Genomic DNA, 22,155 nt, shown 5'->3' on the forward strand with positions numbered 1-22,155 from the left:
GAGTGTGTGTGTATTGAGTCTCTGTGTTGAGTCTGTCTCTTTATGTGTGTGTGCATGCGTGCATGCGTGTGCACATGTGTGTTATGAACATAGATAAAGACAGCAGTCTACAGACAAACATATAGATCCCTTACCAGAAACTAAACCTACCAGTGGCTTGATCTTGGACTTCCACTGTCCAATTGCGAGAAAGCAGTACTTCGTGTTCTATTTGAGATCAAGAGGCTGTATCTTAGCAACCACCAATGGGTAGGATCTGGAGGCTCAGGGCATGCCTGTTGCAGGATCAAAAGATGTCTCCAGGGTACATCTAAATGTAGTAACCAGGGCTAGTGCTCTATCATGTCTTTGTGCAAGTCTGGACAGGATGCGAACTTTCAGTGCAGGTTTCTGTCCTGTGTAGTTCCTCTGAACACACCCACCCAGTCTTAAAGAACATCTCTCTGAAGGAGTAGCCATTTGTTAACCACTGAGTACTGCTCATACATGATGGGTCCAGCCCTGATGAACTATAACTATAACCCCTCATACCTCAAGGTCATATCCAATGCCATGGGCCTTACACATCTGGAGGAAAACATAATAGAAGATTAGCGAGAGATTGCCGTGCTTCAGCTGGGTGGACATCACTGCATAGCGACTGGTTTCTGGTGCCTAGAAAAGCCACAAATGAAAGTTAGACTCTGAAAACTTTTTAAATCAAATTGAACTTTACAGCTATAGATTTACAGAAAAATTGTGAGATAACACAGAAGTGTTTATAGATTTTACAGAAAAATTGTGAGATAACACAGAAGCATTTATCCTAGCACAGTTGAGCTGCTATTAATATATTGCATTGCTTTGGAACAAATGTCATAACTAGGGACCCAAATGGCTACGTTGCTATTACCTAACTTAAATTGATACTTTATTTGAATTTCACTAGTTTTTCTTTATTTCCCCTTTCCTGTTTCAGGATCCCATCTCATATTCAGTGTCATATTATAGTCAGTCCTTATGTTCCTGTTATATTCATTTTCTCATGTTCCTTGGGCTTTCACAGTTTTCCAGATTCCCATGTTTTTGATGAACTTGACAGTTTTGAGGAGTACTGGTTAGCAATTTCTTAGGTTTTCTATTGTTTTTCCCCCCTATGTTTCTCTCATGATTGGACTGGAGTAGTATGTTTTTGCAAGAGAAAGGCCACACATATAAACCACAGTCTTCATCACCTCAGATAAAGGGTCTATGCTATTGTATTTTGAATGCTGTTTCCTAAAGGTCAAATATTAAAGGATGAGGAAACCATTAGAAGGTAGGATTCTGTGGAAGATCCTCAGGCCATTGAAGACATGCCCTCAAAGGGGATTGTAAGGATGTTTGTCCATTTCAGTCTCTATTCTACTCCCTGGATCATAATGTAAGTAGTTTTATTCCACTATGAACTTTCGATCATTTCAATCTGTCACCCCCACCAGATGTCCAATGTAATGGGCCGGTCCACCAAGGAGTGGAACCTCTAAACTATATGCTAAATAACCCCCTGTTTTATAGTTATTACTTATATATTATATATAAATACATATAATTATATATTATAGTTATATATTAAAGCTGTCCAACACATTATCAATTGTTAGTGCTAGCAGGTCACACTCCCTTCCCAGAATGTACTTTATAGAAGTAAGTCACTTCAGCGTTTCCAAACCCCCTTTCCTTCAGGGAGCCAATTTTAGAGCTAACTGCATTTTCTGTTGGGAAACTATTTTTAAATGTTTTTACTAGAAAATGTTAATTATACATATAAATGGGTTTTACTGTGACATTTTCGTACATGTACACAATAGATTTCAACTGGATTCCCTTATTCTTGTCCCCTCTCCTTGCTGTGGCCTCCTTCCTCTTCCTGAGTAGCCCTGTACTTTTCATGCCCCTCACTTCATTTTGCACACCTGTCAGTTGGAGCTGTCCGAGCGACTGGCTGTAGTCGGCTCAGAGAGTTTTACTTGTATATTTCCTAAAACATTTACAGTTTTATCTGCACAAACTAAAGTATTAGATGTTAGCAGCACACAGGTTATAGCATGTTATATTTGTCTTGGACAATCATCTTTTTCTGTGAGATAACTGGAAATTTGGAGGCCTGCATACAGAACCATGACCAGCTTTTGAGTGGTCAAAGATAAATGTCCCTGGCCCAGGTCTTTAACTTACGGGTCCCACAGGTGCTTGGACTTCTGTAATGCCTCGAAACAGGAGAAGTCAAAAGAAATGCTGGCACATAGCTGGCTCTGGGGTTCCTACGACCTCAGGCTCTGAGGGACTGAACTGATTAATGCCCATCAGAGAACAGATAACATTATTCTTCTGTAAGTCATCCACAGTCTTTCTTCCTGCTCCCTCTTCCTCTCTCTCTCTCTTTGGCATGTATGTCTACAGTCATGTTTTGTAACATGTCTCCCTTCCATGTGGCTTTCTATCAACATTTGTATCAAACCATACATGTCAAACATTCTGTCAGTACCACTGATAAAGATGCTTTTCCTCTAACAAATGTTAGGCCCTCACAGGCTAATGCCATCCGAGTCATACTGCATTAGGATTGTCCCAGCTGTACTGACCAAGACATTTTTATTATTAAGAGACACACAAAAACATAAAAGATAAACATTTTGTTCATCAGTGGGGTACCATGAAATGTTTGATACATGTGTGCATTTTACAATATTTAAATCAGATTAATCATTTTTAATCTCCTCAAACATAAGTTCTTTGTGGTAAACATGTTCAAAGTTCTTTCTTCAGTTATTTTTTCTTTTTTCATGTGCAGCACATAACTGCTGTCATGTTGCACAGTATTGTGGTGAAAAGAGGGAGTTAATAGTAACTCTGGCTCCGCCGTACCGTGCCAGGCTGTGCAGTGCACCTGCCTTCATAGTGAAAGCCCAGGAGCCTGCGCCTTTGCACATGGATGTGAGATACAAACACACTGGAATTTACTGTGGTGACGAAGCATGTAATTATGTGGTAATTACCATAAATTTACAAGATAATTTTTGTTGTTTTGTCTAGTAAACTTATCTCATGCAACCTTTGTATATAAATAAGCACAACCAATATTGTGCACAGTCAGGAGAGGTGGGAAAGTACAAGAGAGCCCATGGCCCAGAGACTGCGTGCTGGACGCCAGGAAGACCAGGCCGCTTCTTGGTGAAAACCAACTATAGTTACCCCCTTTCCCAATCCTGAGTGTAAAATGCATGCAGAATCAGAAAAAAAAAAAAAAAAAAAAAAAAAAAAAACCCTCAGGATATTTGATAGATCTCTTAGTTGCTGCTTCTTTTCCATTATCGAAACACCCTAGCCAATGACTTTAGTTCCCAGCAGCTCTGGAGATGAGGAACAAGCAGAATTCCACCGTGGACAGGCCATACGGAGTCAGGAACGCTGTGGTTCAGGTGTGAGGCCATTGACCATCAGTGTGATCTTGAATTTAACATTTAACTTCAGAACTTGACAATGAACCACCTAGCACTCTCTGGAATCTGATAAACAGTGCAAACGATCTTTTGTCACTATTCCTTTGAAAGGATTTTAGGCCATAAGTAAATAGAATTACCAACACCCTTCCTTCTACTGGTACCACTTGTCTCCTGGGATTCTGACCATTACCACAAGATTTGTTCTGTTTCCTCAAACCAGGTTGCTTAATATCAGTCTCTTTAAAGTCCTCAGGGTCGTTTCCTTGCCTTCAAGCTGAAATCCAGAGCCAAGCTTAGCGGGAAAACTCTTCGAGTCTCAGTGCACTGCTCCAACGCCCACCTCCTAATTCTTCTAAGGGAACCACGGGTCTTTTCAGACATCCTCCCCTTTACTACCGGAGGCCTTCCCTTCTCTTCTACTCACTGTCTACCCTAGGAAGGCCAAGTCCCATGTGTCTATAAGGAGCCTCCTAGTCCTACCAGGCCATAGCCATCTCTCTGGAGCAGTCTCATGGCTCCTGTTGGTGGCCTTGTGAATTGTATTTGTGGAAATGTATATTGTGTTCATGCTTTAGTATATAAACTGCTCATTTGTAGAAAAAGGTGGCTCATAGTTCTAAGGGATTTGATCTTTTCTATTCTCTGTTACTTATTCAGCCATCTGTGCTGCCTGGGAGATCTGTACTATGTCTACTCAGGCTTCCTTTGAAACTACAACTCCCGCACACTCACCCTGCCCGCCCTGCACCACCGAGCTTGGCAGGTCTCAGACAGACAGAAAGGCAGTGGATGACACATACCAGAAAGCAATTTAGTCCCAGGGACATGGCTCTCCTTCTGGAAAGAGTGTTCTGAAGCTTCAACCAGGCTTCTTCAGGAAGGAGCTGAAGCTCTCAGAAGCCCAAGCCCTGACTCTGGGGCAACAATGCAAGGTTGGCTAAACATAGGTTGCAAGTTTGACAGCCTATACATTAAACCTTGGCTTCCCCAATTGCTTGCTCAGCAATCTTTAACATGTGCTTACCTTCTCTTAACCCAAAATTTCATATTAATTCTAAAAATTAACATAATCCTGCCTAATATATCAGGTTATGAACAAATTAATGTGAAGGTCTTAGCAAAGTGCTGGTGGGTTAGGCTTAGTGCCCAGCGTAGCTGCCCTCACCCCGAACTTTGTGGCAGAGCTAGGCACTGCTCCTCATAAACCTGGAGCTCTTTGCCCCTGTCCCAGTTTTCTCCATGCTTCATGTGTTGGATGAGAGACCTGAATTTACTTCTGGTTGGTTCTTGCTGAGTGTTAGCTCATATATCTTAGCAATGACTGGCAAAGTCTTAGGTATAACCTGTCTTAACAGTATTGCTCCTTCTAGAAGTTTCTGCATCAATCAAAACCAACTAAGCACCTTTTCGTGAAAGGATACAGTATGGAGAGATTGGCCTTCCTGTTTACTCCCAGGTTGTGTTCCTCCTTCAGTCTTCTGCAGTGTGTGCAGCTGCCAGCAAGGCTTCCTACAGACAACCCCATTCTCTAGGACCCAGAAAGCCAGTCTGCTCAAGAGACCTTCAGGGTTACCGAACACTTCCTTAGTTACAGCTAATGAAACTGAGGCCAGAGCGAAGCTCAGAATTCACAGTCCATGACTCCTAGACCAATATTCTTCACTTCAATTTCCCACTGGCTACATCTGGAATGTGTGGGTGTCTCAAAAAGTTAGCCTTCTCATGAAAATGAGAAGAAACAGCACACAAAACATTATCAGTGCTAGTCTAGTTTTATTAAACTACCTTTCTAAATCACGATCTAACAAGAATGCTTCAAGCTAAATAAAAGAAGCCGGGAATACTCTCTTTCACTGGAGAATATAATTTTGCTTCAGCCACAATTTAAATTGATTTAGTTCTGAGCACAGCGTCTGAAGTGTGGAGCGCATTCTATTTTCACCATGATACTTGTTTTGACAGTGATGCATTTCAGTTGACATAGCTGAAATCCTTATGTAATAAATCTCTGCCTGAAAATTAATCATGTTTATAATATTCTGAGAATTAATAACACCCATTGCTCAAATCATTAACTTAAAAAAGGAGCTTCCAAAATCTGTTCTCGGCAGTAAGGGACCACAAATAAATGAATGTTTGATAAAATAATCCAAGTAGCAGTTTAACAAGCGTAAACTGGAATGTGGCTGCAATAACACAGAACTATTGTTTAAGGGTTGGCAGAGGCTGATGAGGTTCTTATTCCAGTTATGAAGCAGGCATCCACATGCATAATGAACTGCTCTCTGAATTATTAATGTGTTGCTTATTTAGCCTCATCTGTCTAGAAGATAATGTATCCTAACTCTAATGAGTGATTGGTTTTGTACATAATTACAGTAGCAGTAGTGGGGAAATGTGTGCCTTCAACGAAGGAGTTCTAAAAATAAAGTCATCACATAAACTCTGATGTGGTTGCATTCTATCAAAATCAAACCCGAAGCATTTGAGAATTCATAATAAATTACAGGAGACAGAGTCATTATTAACATCATAATTTAACACAAAAGGTTTTACTTAATCATTTATTACAGATCATATCTGTTCAAACACGTATAAATGACTTGGGTTGTTTTAAGATGTTAGCAAAGATGTTTTTTTTTTTTTTTAATGGCAACCTAGGAACTGTGATCTGGAAGGTCCAGAACAGGGGTTAAGAGTGAAAGTTGACATAAAAGGGTGGTTATTTATGCCTATTTTGAAGTTAATTAAAAGTTTAAAAAATGATCCCTTTGTGTGTATGTGTGTGTGTGTGTGTGTGTGTGTGTGTCAGTATGCCTAGTGTGTACATGCATGTGAAGGCAGAGATTGACACTGAATGTCTTCCAAAGTCAGTGTCTAATTTTTTGAGGCAGGGTTTCTCCCTGAACCTGGAGATGCTGATTCATCTAGGCAGCCACTGCACCCAGACTTGTGCGCAGGTGCTGGATATTGAACTCAGGGTTTCATCTTGTGCAGCAAGCACTGTACTTACTAACCTCTTACCCTACTCCTCCTTTTCAACTCTAAAATGTGCACATCTGGAATTTCTCAGACTTTATTCATGCTGTCAAATGCATTTGGTTGGTTGGTTTGGTAAGGAGTCTGGATCAGGCCTGGGCATCTTTGAGCTCTCCTGAGAGTCTAGAACAGTTTCTTTGCTCACTGGTTTGTTTGTTTCTTGTCTCAACACAGCACATTATTAAAGGAATAGAGGAAAACCAGGAGTATTTTACTTTACTGTTCTTAGTTCTAACTGTGCTGTCATGATCGGAGTGGGCTCATTACCATAGACACCGTCCTTTCAGAGTGATGAGGCTAAAGGCATGTGTCACCATGCCAGACTGAAATGTTTCTACCTAAAACATCTTTTTAAATTTACATATAAGGTGTAAATCTTTTTTTTTTTTTTTTTTTTTTTTTTTTTACTTTGCAGCAATCTTTACTGTGGTTTTTAGGCCAAGGGGAAAGAAGGGAGACAGACATTCTTAGGGAGTTCTGTCATACTAGTATGAGAAGGTGGCATCTTCATGGAGGCAGAATACAAGTAAGATCTGAGGCATTTTAGCAGCTAAAATTATTGTAGCCCAGTTGTTGGCAGGGTGTGTCAGGCCTCTTCTTGATCCTCCAAGAAAATGTACAGGGACAGAGATCATCATATAGATTTAAATAGCTTCACCTAAAGACTCAGAGCAGCCAAGTCTAGGAGTTTTGTGACTAGGAGTCTAAGCTCAAAATGGAAATTTTGGCCAGAACAATAGGGATGAGGACTGTCAAAAGTAGCTGACTGTGTAGAGAAAGATGAAGAGAATCGGGAGGTGCCCAAATAGAAAGCTGTAGCCCCTAGGCTTTCACACCCTGCTTCCTCTACGTGGGTGGCCGCTCCCTTTTTATGGCAGAGACTGTCACATTTATATACCTTGTTTTGCAATATCTCAGTGATCAGTCTGGTTCTCAGTCTCTTTTTGCTCACTTAGTAGTTGAGTACTGCTCAATGCCAAATCAACCAGAAAGAATCTGTTGCTCACCAGCTCTGCCTGGATGCTAAGGTGCTGCTTTTTTCTTTCTGTGTCGTCTTTAATGGGGGGCACTTCCAGGGTGCTCAGACGACAATTCAGATGACCATTTGTCAGGTACAGGGTGAGCTGCGTCATGGCTAGCTGGTCACTGTAAGCAAGGTTGAGGCCTGTTGTCCATACCTGGTTAAAACATGAGTCAGAGAAGGCAGGGTATGATGAGACAGGAGAGGAGAGCCATGCTACTTCTAACCAGATCAGTAGGCCAAACTACACAGGTGGCCAAGGAGATTCCTGGAGTAGATGTCTTTGCTTCTGTTTTGACATCACATAGCGGAGGGATAAAGCTCCTTCCATATATGGGAACATATTCGATTATGTAGGAAGTTAAAGAAATGAAAATGCCTGGCCAAGACAACCAACAAAGATCTTGGTTCTTGGTGACTTTGGTTTTGTTGTTGTTGTTGTTGTTTGGCCTGTGGTTTGTCACTCCACAGGTGGACAGGGCAATGTTCTCTACTGAGCTCGAATAAAAGCTAAGGAGGGTGGTAACTAAACTGGAAAAGTAAGTGCAGACAGGATGGCGTAAGAAAAGAGAGCTTGCCCTGAGTTTGGGAAAAACAATGTGATTTTTATCAGAAAGTTACAGACACAAGGTGAAAGTTGTAAGTGTTACTACCATTTTATTTTATCAGCCTGCAAATTTACAGCACCCTCAGCAGTGACCTACGAGGGCATCTGGAATCATGAGCAGACCACGATGCAACAATCAGACGGGTTAATTACACACTTACTGTGACACACTTACTGTGAGGGGTGGTCATCAGCTTATTGATAGATATTTACTGAGTAACTGGCAGTGACAAAAGTCATGTGCTACCTCCTCCTTTTCCTTTAAGGAGAATCCATGAGATCCCCAGAATCCAAGTTAGCTGAATGATTAAGGCAGAACATGCAAGTCACTAGAGACTCAAAACTATACAGGCCTGGGTCATGCCATCGAGATGACAGATCCACATACACTCAGCGAATCACAGCACCGTGTAGCGTGCACCGTGTAACTGTAACGACGATTGTGCGAGTAGAAAGGATGGGCTGGCTTTGCTGGTGGAGCCCAGGCTGCCTCTGAAAGAACATCTGAGCTGTAAAGCAGTAATAAAGCTGTGATTTGCATGGACCAAGAACATATCGGTGTGACAGGTACTTCCCAGCCTTCTCTGCTCTTTCTAAACACTTTTAAACTGCAGCCCATGCTACAGATAAAGAAACAGGTTCAGAAGGTACTTAAGTCTACACAGTAATCAAGGGGTAGCACTCAGATTCTAATCCTTTCTATCTACCACAAGCCCACCCTCCGCTCAGGCACCTCGGGAGGAGAGGGCTTTGATGCTGTACCACTCCTCCAGTCAGATTAAAAGTCAGAGTTGCAGAGAATCAGAACATGCTCTTGTTTAATGTAGCCTGTGCCATGGAAGTGTCTTGTGGAGAAAACATAAAGTATTGTATTTCTGGAGCATGCTGTAATTATCAGTAATGCATTTTCACTGTAGGAAGTTGGAAACTAACACATTTTTGTGAAGATTTGATTAAATATTTTTTTCCTCGTAGAAGGCCTACAAGTGCCCCACTCACCAACTCTGTATGTTAAAATACATAATACATCTGCCCTAGAGTGGACTCCGGTCTCACAAATCTGGCAGGGAGTGACTTGAGTAAGCATTGAATGTAAATGACATCATTATAAGAATATTAAGGGGTCAAGCTGTCAAGGCCCCTTGCTAAACTGAAGCTAATTTCAGGATCATATTCTCACAGTAATCCTTGTTCATAACAACAAATAAATCACATTTGCAACAATTGTTAAAAGCTAACTGCCAAGTATCTGCTGCAGTTGTAAACATGCTATTTGTCAACCTAAGTATTTCCTGCTGTACAGCATTACATGTAGATCAGATGGGGACAGCTCCTGTCCCTTTGAGGAGGAACTGAGCTGTGCTTTCTCTCTTTTCAAGCTCTGGGGCTCTTGTTCAAAAGGAGATACACAAAACATTACTGACGGCTTTATCAATGACATTGACGCTTGGGTGACAAGGCCTTTGATAGGAAAGCAGCCTGGTATAGGCATAGACAGAGCCAAGGCGCATGATGTTCAGTCTCAGTGTCCTTAAATGTCAGGTGCAAACAGTAATACCTACCAGGAGGGGTTCTGAAAAACAAACAGGAACCCCCAAACACACATAAAATAGCCTGATAAAGTTGACCACAAATGTTACTTATGATGCTAAGCATTCCCTTCAAGAAGATAGAGTCCTCGCTGAGCAGTGTGCCCATCACCCCAGCACAAGTTCAAAGGCCAGCCCGGACTAACAGTGGGAAATGCTGTCTTCTAAAACGATTCTTAAGAGGCACACTTTGTGTGGATGTCAGATGGCACCATTTCCTAACTGGCTTGGCCTAGAATGGCAGGCTCTGGGCCAGGCCGCTGCTACTCCAGCTCCATTTTGCTGGCGAGGATACTGAGAGCAAAAAGCTGCTTCATGGTTTACCTGAGATGGCTGAGCATAACCAGGGCTCTGAATTCTCTAGAGGTTAGTGGTTTTTGCTTTCCCAGGCTGCCCTAACCCCATGGTTCTGAAAGGAGATAGAATACGTTTCCTTAAGCCTTTTCCTCAACAGCAGGCTTGCCTGATTTGCTCAATAATTGTTCTGTTCTGCACCTGGTGTTCCATGCTGAAAACATCGTCCAAGGCTTGTTTGTGTGCAGGTTCTAATCTCCCCATCTAGATTGTTCGCCCTTCAGGGGAGGCTGCTAAGTCTTTGCCTTCCCACAGCCCCAAGTGTGTGGGGTGTGGTTATTGAGTCAGGACCCACACACCATTCCAGTACCATACTGTGAATGCCTCTAGAGCTATTCAGGAGCAGGCCTCTGGGGGCCTCTTAGGGTGAGTCCAGATTCAGATCAAGCAAATAGTCCTCTGTACTTCCTTGGTGCATTTCCCATGTTCTTACTGCCTCTTAGTTAACCTTATTTTTAAATTTAAAATTCAATGTTAACTTAAAGAACTTACAGCTCCCTGTGGTGGACACTCCTGTCACATGCCAGCCGTGACAGTAGCCTGTATAAAAAACACTCTGAGAAGGGATAAGGACAATGTGTAGGTGGTGACTTTGACATCACTTGCTATATATAGTGGCTTGCTATGACTAGCCTGGGGATTGAGTGACTGGATCTGAAGATAAGGATAGGGCAGGACAGACTCTTTACAAAGATCACCAACACAATCCCTTTACTCTGACATAGCTGGTGGTTCTCTCTGGGCCGCAGCTAAGCATCAGAGGTGCAGAAGAACCTATAAGTCCTGTTTCTTGCCGCATGATAACTGTTGGCTTGATGATTTACAAAAATAATTTTTCTGAACATAGCAAGAATGCCAGGGAAACTCATGCTAAGACCCTAAGAACACAAACAATACAAGCACACTCAGTGTTACTTGAAACACTAAAACTAAAGTTAAACTACAGCTTTTCAGCATCTGGGCGTTAGATAAGAAAATTGGGATGTATCCAGGTGACGAGATGGCATGTGATATCATTAGGAGAGATGGTGGTTGTGGATAACGTGACGATACAGTGCATACACAGAGGATAAGAAGTCGTGTAGGGACATGACTCGAGCTTTGCAAAAATAGTAAGTACACAAAAGACCAGATGGGAGTATTAGGCCATGTTCACCATCACTGCACTTGTGTGGATATTCAGACACATCAGGATGTGCACTATCTAACGCAGTAGCTGCCAGCACATGTAGCTACTGGGCACTTGAAATGTTGCCGGCACACATGCTGGATCTCCAAGATGGAGGCGATAAAAAGGAACACTTCAGGAATAATATTTTATACTAATGAATGCTGAAATGCTGCTGCTCTGGTTATGATGAATTGAGTAAAAATGTTAACTTATTTTCAGCTCTCTGTTAGCTTGTAAACATGGGATTACTAGAAAATAAGAATTATGCATATGGTTTAACAATCTCTAATCCATTGCAACTTTACCAAAGAGGGGGGCCCAGTGTGGGGAGAAGAGGCCCTAGTTCTCCACCTCCCTGACTGTCTTACGCCTGGATTTAGAGAATTAACACAGGCCAGAATTGTTCTGTTCTCAAGTTCTTTGGAACGACAAGGTGGTATCATGCTCCTGTGTGAGAAGGGGTGGGAGAGAGACGTAATATAAAGCCCCTTTGCCTTAGGTATTCTGGACAGATGGAGGCCGCCTGCTCACCCCTGCTGCTTCTGCCTCTTTCTGGTGACAGGCAGAATGGATGGGTGGCGGAGCATGCAGATGTGGGCAGCTGTGCTTTGGTCCTACTTTCTGTAATTGCCTTCAAGTGCAAGTAAAGTTCCATGGCAAAGAGTTTGTCTTGCTTCTTGCTAGCTGCCTTTTATGAGCATCAGGGTAAAAATGAGACTGGGAGGCTAGTTTATAGCTTATATAGTAGTCATTGAAGAAACAAAATCTGTGAGCTTAAAGAATCTGTAGATGTTTTTACAAATTCATCTTAACATTTCCATTCCCTTTTCTTTTCTATAGGGTAACCGAGGTTCTGAGCAGTAAAGAGGCCAATGACCCAAGTTCATGCTATCAGTGTCTGAGATACAATTAAGTCACCTCATTGGGTCACATTTCCGTTGACTAGTCACTGAAGATTATGGTCCAGGTAGGCCTTCCTTTCATTGCCTCCAGACATGTCTCTGCAGCCAATTAGGGATTGTGAAGATTTACCATCTGGTGGGGAAAGTTTTTAAAAGACTTATTCTTCAAATTGACTAAGCTTAAGAGATACTGCACTGAGAATTCACCGTCTATAGAGCTGGTACCAGGCCTTCGGAGAAAATTGTGATGTATGGCCACTCTCCTCAGCAGCCTGTGACTGAGGGATGTAGGAATGAGCTCCCTTGACCATGCTTTTGTTCAGCTTTATGGTTCTAAATATGATGGAAGTCTATTATTGGGCCATTTGATTCTGCCTAGAGAAAGGCCATAGCACCTGTCAAGCCCATGGGACACACAGCAATGGCTAAGCTGAAGAACCCAGGTTATATGTCTGGCTCCTCTGTGGGTGGCATAGTTCAGCTGTTCCTTGTGTTCTTCTGGCTTGACTAAGAGCTGAGGAAAGGACTTATTTTCCACATACAACTAAGTGGCAAGAAAGGGCTTATGGCTTAGCAGTCTGTAGTCCGCTGCAACTTTACTAACGAAGGGCCCAGTGTGGGGGAGAGGATGTGGCATCAGAGGCTGGGGTTAGTTGCAGGTGTTAAGTGAAGAGGAGCGACATGTTCCAGTGTCTATTTCTGAAGCGTTCGTGTGCAGTAAGAGGGGGCTATGAATGTCAAGGATGGACACATGGAGTCCAGTCAGGATGATACTGCCATACTTTGGGTGATAGATGGCAGTGGGAAGACCAGAATGGGAACCATTAACGGTGAAAGGACACAGACACATCAGACCTCAGAGGACATCCTCATGTGTATCATGTGGGACACTCCACAAAAAGAAGTCAGAGAATCAAAGGTATCTTTAATTTCTCCAGAAAACGGAAGGACTAGTTAGAGGGTAAATCCAGGCTTCGGGTTTAGGTTTGTTCAGCTTGAGACACTTCTGTAGGACAGGATGAGCGCTAAGGTACATCTTCTTTCTCACTGTATTTCAGGAGCATGTGTTGGGCTGTACCATAGGCTTAAAGACAAATCTCATCTCTGATATCATTCTTTAGCCAGGCGAGGCCCATAGGAATGAGACCCTACCTGAGAGACGGGTAGAGACCAGTCACCCTGCTTCTGACCTTGGTTAGGGCAAGGTGCACTAAGCTTGTGAGGGATGGAACAGATAGACAGGGACAGAGACGTGTCAAAGAGGGTGGTGGTTTAACAGAGGCAAGTGGCCTCCTGGACTGAGAACCCTGGACCACAGTTCCAAGGATGAGCTGAAGAAGCCAGTTCTTCCTCTGCTGTCTGTCTGGTCTTCAGCAACTTTGTTCCCTCTCTCTGGGCCCACTTCCCTGTCTATTAACACAAGCAAAAGTCTGTGACTGCATCTTAACGGTGGAGTATTTGCCTAGCACATGAGGACTTAGGTTCAACCACTAGTACTCTAAATCAAACCAAACACGGTGGGCCTAATGGCATGGGTCCCTGTGGTCTGTCATGAGGTGACTCACTGTAGGGCTTGGCAGACCCAAGTCTGTTCCCATGTTCCTTCTTCCCATAGGACTTTGGAGACAGTTTGATAGAGTCAGGGCAGTGGGAGGCCTCCGTTGTTGGACTCTTGACTTTTATATACTTGCCTGCATCTCAGAGAGCAGAACAGGACCCAGCATCTCTGTAAACAAGAAGTTGTGATCTCTTTGTAAATGACATCTCTTCCCCATCTTGGATTATTTAAATGCCAGACAGCATTGAGTGCTCTGTGTGGTAGATGTACCTGACACTTAATTTTTAAATAAGTGGGTACGCTGCACTGACAGAATTTTCAATTAGTAAAATATTAGTATGATTATGATATTTTAGTAAGAGTCGCTTGCATTGCATTAAAACAAATCAGTAAACAGGCAGAGGAACAGCTGCCTCTTGGCCTGTTGCCACCTAGTGGCAACTTTTGGGATAGCCCAATGTCTTTTAGAAGTGTAAAGAGATGGGAACCCTGGTCAACAATAGAAACTTCCACAGTCCATCCTGGAGTACTTCCCCATGCTTCTGTTAACACTGTTTGCCCTTAGGGCATGTCAGATCATACCTCCATACGGCCATCTTTAAACAGCTGAAGCACCCGTCCTCGGACATTCCTTCCTTCTATAGTGTCAGAGGCAATAAAGCATCCGAGTCCTGCCCTTAGCCGTCAGGGCCAAGTAACCCATTATGCCTAGGGCCTCCATGATTTCCTAAAGCTTAGATGTTTAGATTAAAAATATTTAGATTTTTAAAATAGTCAATGGCAGCTGGGCAGTGCTGGTGTGCGCCTTTACTCTGTGTACTCAGAGGCAGGCCCACGTCTGTGAGTTTGGGGCCAGCTTGGTCTACGGAGTGAGTTTCAGGACAGCCAGAGAAACACAGAGAAACCCTGTTTTTGAATAAAACAAAACAAAACAAAATAAAAAAGTTTATGGCTTCCAAGTATGAACATTTGGAATAAAATAACAATAGATATTTAAAGTGTCCACAAAGTAGAAAAGTAAGTCAACTGTAACAACGCGCTTTAAGGAGTGAGGCTTAAATTGGATTCCATTTGAGTGCCTTTGGACACTGCAGGGTGAAGGTGACGCGGCTGTAAAAGCGGAAAGGCTCTGGGCGCCACGCTCTCCACAGTTCTAGCAGGGAAGCACAGGGTACCTCACCCACTGCCTCGCTCTCTGAGAACTGTGGGAGGTGGACAGACTTACTCAGCTCCTGTGATTCAGTGAGGACCTAACTGGGAGCAGAGCCCAAGCTCATCACCCCTGGCCTCACTCTTCTGTGACACCTGGTTACCAGCATCACTAAACCAAATTTCTCTGCGGTGCTAGGAGCTCCCCTGTCACGTTAGAAATTCTTTCAGGATGTGCCAAAATCACAATAGAAATGATAGATTTGGTTATCTGAAATGAAAAAAGTGAAGTTTAAACCTGCAGCAGCAGCTACACTTGTTTTTCACGTTTAAAAAAAAAATCACAATTTTAAGTACACTCTTGCATTTTCTGTTTCCTATTCCAGGTTTCTGTCATCACAATTTATGATTCTTCTGTGTTATTAAAAACTGATGGCCTAATTGGTATTATTTATAATCTTAGTGTACAGAATTACACACTTATCTTTTTTTTTCCTGATTAAGTATTTTTTTGCCTTCTTTATGGCTTTTTGGAAGACCATTTTCTTTTTGGAAATTGATCACTAAACATTAGTAAACATGAAAATCTAATTTTCATAACCAGTTTTATATGACTATCGATTCTTTGCCCCTGTATTGATTCGATAAGGGAACCCCACATCTCATGCGGTGGTTTTTGACTTTCCAGCTGTAAATATCAGGACGGTGGCTGACTGGCTTCGCTGAGAAGTGGCCCCTATGCTGTGCTTTAAATGACCTCGAAAGGCCTTCTTTGTGGGAGTGTTCAAAGCAGAAGAGCTCTTTTGTGTAGTGGGGGGGGGGGTTCTGTGTGCAGTCCTTTCGTGCATGGAGACTTTTGTGCAAAGCAAGGTATTCCCGGGGGAGGAGGAGAGGACAAGCACAGGCCTCGGTCCTCACCGCGCACCCAGCACGGTCCCTTTTCCTTCCTAGGTTATTCCGCAGCCCTAGTAAGCCATAATCTCCATAGGCAAGAAATACGGCTTTAGAGTTGGTCTAGTCCAGCAGCTTTGGATCCCAGGGGCAAGGTTCTGAGAAGGAAGAGACATGGCTGAGGGCAGACTTCAGACCACAGTTCAGAGTTCTTGGTGGTAAATCCAAAGCTAGTTTATTTATGTTTGAGCCATTCCAAGAAAGAAAATGAGACCAAGAGCAGAAGCCTGTATTCCATTTCTGTATCCCAACCAACACCTAGAATGACACTTGATAGAAGTCATGCCAATCAATATGTCTTCATTGGATAATCAAACTAAATAACATGAGAATTCTTAGTTAAATCCTCAAAGGCTAAACTTACACTGTGTTACACGGTGACCCATCCATTCCACTAGTGGGCATCAAACCAAAGAAAGGAAAACATATTTCTGCAAAAACTTTCATGAATGCTCAAAGCAAGGATCATTGTCTTTTCATCTCTGAGAAGGATGAAAAGAACAAAAGTCCAGAGCCAACAACTGAGTTATCATGTCTGCCCTAACTGCCTCTAGCAGGCAGTAGTTAGGAAGGATCAGGACCCAAAGAGCTTTGTGTCATCCAGGCTCCCCAGTGAAAAGAAGAAGCAGTTAATATCCTTTAACTGGTGGAAAAGCAAACCGTGGTAGAGAATACAGTAAAATACTACTGAACCGTGAAAAGGAATGATCGGTACAACCGATACTTGCTACCGCATGACTGAACTCTGAAAACACAGTGTGCCAAAGAGAAGGAACAGAAGACCACCCACTGTCTGATCACACGAGCTGCCTGAGATGATGAAATCCACAGAGACAGAAAGTACTTCCCAGTGGCTAAGGGAAAGAGGGATGGGGAATGACTGCTAATAGTTCTATTCTCTTTGGGTGGGAGGAGTAAAATAAATGTAACACTTGATAATGGTGACAGCTGTGCAAGTCTAAATACATGCAGGACTACTAAGTGCCTTCTCTGGAAAGGTGACCTTTATGGCATAAAGTATATCAGCACAGCTGTTACACACACATCCACACGACCCGGTCTCTCACAAGCCAAGTGTAGTATAGAAAGTTGCACCATCTGTGTGTCCCTTATTTGACTGTGGTTGGATATAAATGACAACTGAATAAAGAGGTCTGTGATAAACCACCTCTCAGGTGGCCTTCTGGGTTTATTTTAGATACTTTTAAAGTCAGAGCCTAATAGAACTTTGCTATGCATGTCCAACACATATCCATCGCATACACTAAAGCTAACCAGTGACCCGCAAACCAGTGTAAGTTTAGCCTTTGAGGACTTAACTAAGAACTCTTCTCATGTCATTTAGTTTAATTATCCAATAAAGACATATTGATTGGCATGACATCTATCAAGTGTCATTCTAGGTGTTGGTTGGCTTAATAAGCAGCCATAGGACGAAGGAAATAACTCATTAGCATAATATCCTAGGCATAGTATCAGAAGGACTGAATACACTCTAAGGACACACTGTCACTCTTCCAAAAGCCAGGCGACTTCTTCCTGCTCCGCACCACAGACTTTCATTTTGTGTCAGCTTCTGGGCGGTGTACCATCAGGTCCACAAGGCAGGCAGGGCTGGTCAGACTGGTGAACACATGACCTAGGGAAGCTGTGTCCTAGACAGCTTCCACCTTCTCTCTCTCTGCTCATTCCCCACACTGCATCTACCACCCCAAGATTCTGTGTCCTCCACAGGAACCCTCCTCATCCCCATCGGATTAGCTTGGTTCTTTACTGAATCCCCATTGGTTTGGTGGTGGTGGAGGCATGGCTTCCAGGTGGCACGATTATCGTAGTGCAGTTTGGAGGCTGGTCATCTGGAGGGGAACCTGGATTCCACGTTGCCTCTGCTGCCTACAGAGTCTTGTGTTTCAAAGGGTGAGCATTCTACAAGGCCCGATGCCACCGTGTTTATGGGCTGTGATATTTAGGAAAGCTCCTATTAGATGTCATGTGGGGCAGACTGCATAAAGGAAATGTGGAAGAGGAAAGAAGAAGGGAACTGTGTACTAAGGGTTGTTAAGTGCAAGGCACTGCGGGATGTTTCTATCATCCTCACAACAGCCGTGTGGAGTAGATAGTAGATATGTTTAGTTAGTGAAAATGGAGGCAGCCGTGTGGAGTAGATAGTAGATATGTTTAGTTAGTGGAAATGGAGGCAGCCGTGTGGAGTAGATAGTAGATATGCTCAATTAGTGGAAATGGAGGCTCAGATTCTAGGAAATGTGCTGTCGGCTCCCAGCTAAGCCAGGGTGGGGTTAAACTCCAGAGCCTGGGTTTCCTCTGCCATGCTTGATCCCAGAGAGTTCCTGTCAGGGAGCTCCGCTGGTTACTGTAGAGTTCTGAAGCCAGGAGGGCTCCCATTTTACTGTGGATCTTGGGGAGTCACCATCTTTCTGCCTCATTTCTTATCATTTATCTCGAGAGTAACTTGAGATGTGTATTTCCAGAGATGGGTCAGTACAGAGAAATACTGTCCAAGCCTCCAACCCCAGATCAGTAACTCCTGAAACTCTTTCCTCAAGTGCATGGGTGCTTTGGGGCCTTGGAAAACTTTCTAGTAGAATCACCACTAAAAGTTCCATCTGAGTAAGTATGGTGAGCCTTACTTTCCCACCTGCCTTCCCCGGGCTCTGCCCTGTGTTAACCTTCTGGCAGCCTAGCTGCCCCCAGAAGCTGCTTGTAATGACCATCTCTCTGGAACCAGTGATCCCTGAGTAGACTTCTAGCAAATACAAGCAGAACTAACCAGAGGAAGGTATTTCCCCTCCTTCCTTTTTTCTATCCTAGTTTTCGTTCTACTCCTCTCTGCTCATGTCTCTTAATGTGTCTTTCATTTCCAGAGGACAGACCAGAAGGCTCTCAGTCATCAAATCTGTATCTATCAAATCTGAGTCTTAGCTGTTTGTGCCCACTAAGTGTTTTACACAGAAAGCCATTGTGAAATTATTTTTTCTTATTTCCTTCTTTTTTGTTCATATGCTGATTCTTGCCTACCCCCAAAAGTATATATTCTTTCCTATACTCTAGGTCTTCAACATGACTAGAAGTTTCACAGTGTTATTCCTTGGAAAGTGACTTTATGCTCTGAATGTCTGTTGCAGAGGGTAGGGAACCTCATTGCAATGGTGTAGTGTGAGATATCCCACACATGCTTCACCATGTGCAGCAAAGGGCCCGGTTTGTGCTCGGAGTAGATGCCTGCCTTAGGAGAACTTTTTCAGCTTTCTGCCTTCCTGTGCTTCCTCGTAGGGAGCGGTGGGTCTCACTGATCTGCTAGGGCTTGTTTTTTGTAAAGGTTCCTAATTCTGCCTGAACAGATTTCAGTGGTTGGCCTGATATCTTTTTATATAGTTAGAAATTTGTGTAGACACTTAGGTTAATAAACAGGCCCTCAGTCAGCGAGGGCTGTAGCCTGATGGGCAGATGTCTTCATAGGAAGGGGACTTTGATCTGTTCATAAAGATGTGGATTCCACGGTACAGTAAATCTTATGTTTAAGAAAGTGAAATATATGTTGAAAGGAATATACAGATTGTTAAAACATTTCTATTTATGTAAAAGATTCATGTAATTTTATAAAGGATTTTAAGTGCTGTGTTAGACTGTACTAGTAACAGATGTTCAACCACATGTTTATGTTGTTGTTTTACTGAAAAGTCATGCACTACCTGATATTTTATTTTTAAAACATACCAATGCTATCAAATTTTAAGTTAGCTCAAATTAGTTATTACTAGAGAAATATAAATAATTAAAGATAACAGAAGGGCTCTTACAAAGTAATAACGCTGATAAAGCTAGGAGGTTTGTTGAAGGAGCCCCGGCAGAATCCCAGGCTTGTGAGCCAGTTCTTGTTCTTCTGCAGAGACAGATGGTGTCAGTAATCGCCTATATATTTAATTAAGTTAAAAAGCTACATAGGAAGGAGTTGGCAAAACAAAACAAAAGAGGAAAGTTTGTGTTATGAGCAAAGAAAGCAAAGGAGCAGACACTGGTACCATAAGCATGTACTGGAGTGTGGACTGCTCTCCATCCAGATAATTATAAGAATAACGATCAAGTATGTGATGGAAGGGTCAACAGTAGCTCTTTACGTTTGAGCAGCTGAAGGAGAATCATCCTACCTGCTATGGCCCTGCTATTTGACCTAATACTTGACTCCATTTTATCTAAAGACTTGAGCAGTTCCTCTGAACCCCTCTTACATTGTTTCCTGGGACTCCTCACCTAACAGGCTGGCTAATCATTGTAAAATTATTATTGGTGTTGGTGGGGGGCGTGCAGCAGCTACTTAGAGAAAGTGGTTTGGAAAACCGACTTAGCCGTTCTTGTGGTGTCTGTTTTCAATGTTCCATCCTGTGAATCCACCTTCTGGCTTAATGGCAACATGGCACTCCCAGCTGTGGTTTAGGATATGGGCTGCACATTTAAACTCCCAAAGCCTGAAAATGGCTACCACAACACCGATCTTATTCCACTTCTCTTAGTCATTAACATTTAACGATCACCTTATGTGCTGAGCACAAGGATGGAATATATTAACAAAAATAGGAGATGGGTTTTTCTGGCTTTAAGCTGTTTGACTCAATTCAACAAGCATATTGAGGAGATGCAAGGGAACAGACATTTCTCTGGGCTGTGTGTGTCGGGGGTGGGGGATGGGCTTACAAAAGAGTCACAATCAAGCCTCTGCTACACTACAGTGTTTGCTGGGAAGGACCACAGGCTGGTAGTCATGTAAGCCGTGGGTGGAACCCGAATCAGCCACTTCATGGCAATGTCACCCCGAATATGGCACAGTAGCCACAGTTTCCTCGTGTGTAAATGGTAAGTGCAGAGCCTGCTCTGACCATTGGACTAAACCTCAGCTCCACAGAACTCGAAGACTAACGGCAGGGAAGGGGATAAGGTAAGGGAGGTTTCCATGTAGAGTTGAATTGTGAAGGAAGGGAATGTAAAACTTGCATATTAACAGAAGAAAAAAATAAAAGGCAAGTTGGGGTCCAGGCAGACTATGAGAGGTAGGATGGGAATACAGCTGTTAAAAAACAGAGTCACTAACTTGTTTCGGAGACGCCTGGGGATGTGATAAATAGCATCCACAAATAACATGACATTTAGCGCAGGAGGGAATAGGTAAGGTCTGAGGCAAATTCCCCATGTGTCATCAGTCCTTCCATTTCATGCAACAGGAAAGGTTGAATTAAAAGCAGGTAGGAAACTAAACAGACCATTTCTAAAGAAGACATACAAGAGGCCAGGAGACATATGAAAGGTGTTCAACTAATTATCAGAGAACGGTGTACTGGAACTATGAGACCCTCACATCTGTTAGAAGAGCTGTTGCCATGGTGTGGGTATGGTCCATTCATTCTGTCTCCATAGGGGTCTGTGCTGGAATCTTGCTCCCCAATGCGATGGAATTTTTAAGGGTCATGTTCTAGTGGGAGATAAGTAGTTCATGGGTGATCCATCCTCACGAATAGATTAATACTGGTCTTGCAGAGTGGAAAGGGTGAGTGTGCTACAGAGCAGGTGGTTCTAGCAGAGTCTAGAATTCCTTCTTGATCTCATCTTTAAAAAATTATATATATATATATATATATATATATACATATATATATGTGTGTGTGTGTGTGTGTGTGTGTGTGTGTGTGTGTGTGTGTGTGTGCATGTGAGCCACTGCATGCATGTGGAAATCAGTGAATAATTTTATGGAGTTGGTTAGTTGGTTCTTTCCTTCAACCTTTATATAGTTTCCATGGATCCAACTCAGGTTGCCAGACAGGTATAGCAAGCATTTTACCTCCTGAACCCTCTCTGGCCCTTTTGCTCCTGTCTTACCATGGACAGTTAAAGGGAAAATTTTAACTAATGTAGATTTCCATATGTGATTAAATTTTGAGCATATTTTGAGGGAAGGGAAGTTGTATATTAATAGGCAAAAAAGAAACAGAAAGGAAGGCAAGTTGAAATGAAGGTAAGTGTGGGAGATAGGAAGAGAATGTTGTTCATCTGGATGTTTCTGACACTGAGGCACTATCTCAGTGTCTATGTCTGTATGTGTGTACCTGTTGTAGTAAATATTAAAGAACAGCTTATCTCTTTATCGGCCCCTGTTTTTTAATATTTACTGCAACATATACCCTACCATTTCTCTCTCTATTAGTCAGTTGAAAAACTGTCTCAAGATGCTTTCTTGTGGTTGCATGAGACCCTCACAGACTAAGTGCTAGTTCAGCTCTGAAGCCTCTGGCATTGTTGACTAAGTAAATCTCTTTATCTGCTCTTCAGCCTTAGACTACCAT

At 42.8% G+C, this 22,155-nt stretch overlaps 1 protein-coding gene across 1 annotated transcript in view; it reads right to left on the minus strand.

Moving 5' to 3' along the window:
* Positions 1-22,155, minus strand: part of IQCH (IQ motif containing H) — a gene marked incomplete at both ends in the record, with an annotated part of 170,461 nt that overhangs the window by 14,281 nt on the left and 134,025 nt on the right. Inside the window, 2 exons of the mRNA XM_080930607.1 lie at positions 532-654; positions 7,511-7,681. Coding sequence (XP_080786733.1) covers positions 532-654; positions 7,511-7,681 — 294 coding nt within the window. The remainder of the gene's footprint in view (positions 1-531; positions 655-7,510; positions 7,682-22,155) is intronic.

Source organism: Micromys minutus, assembly GCF_963924665.1.
Source record: "Micromys minutus genome assembly, chromosome: 16".
Classification (NCBI taxonomy): domain Eukaryota; kingdom Metazoa; phylum Chordata; class Mammalia; order Rodentia; family Muridae; genus Micromys; species Micromys minutus.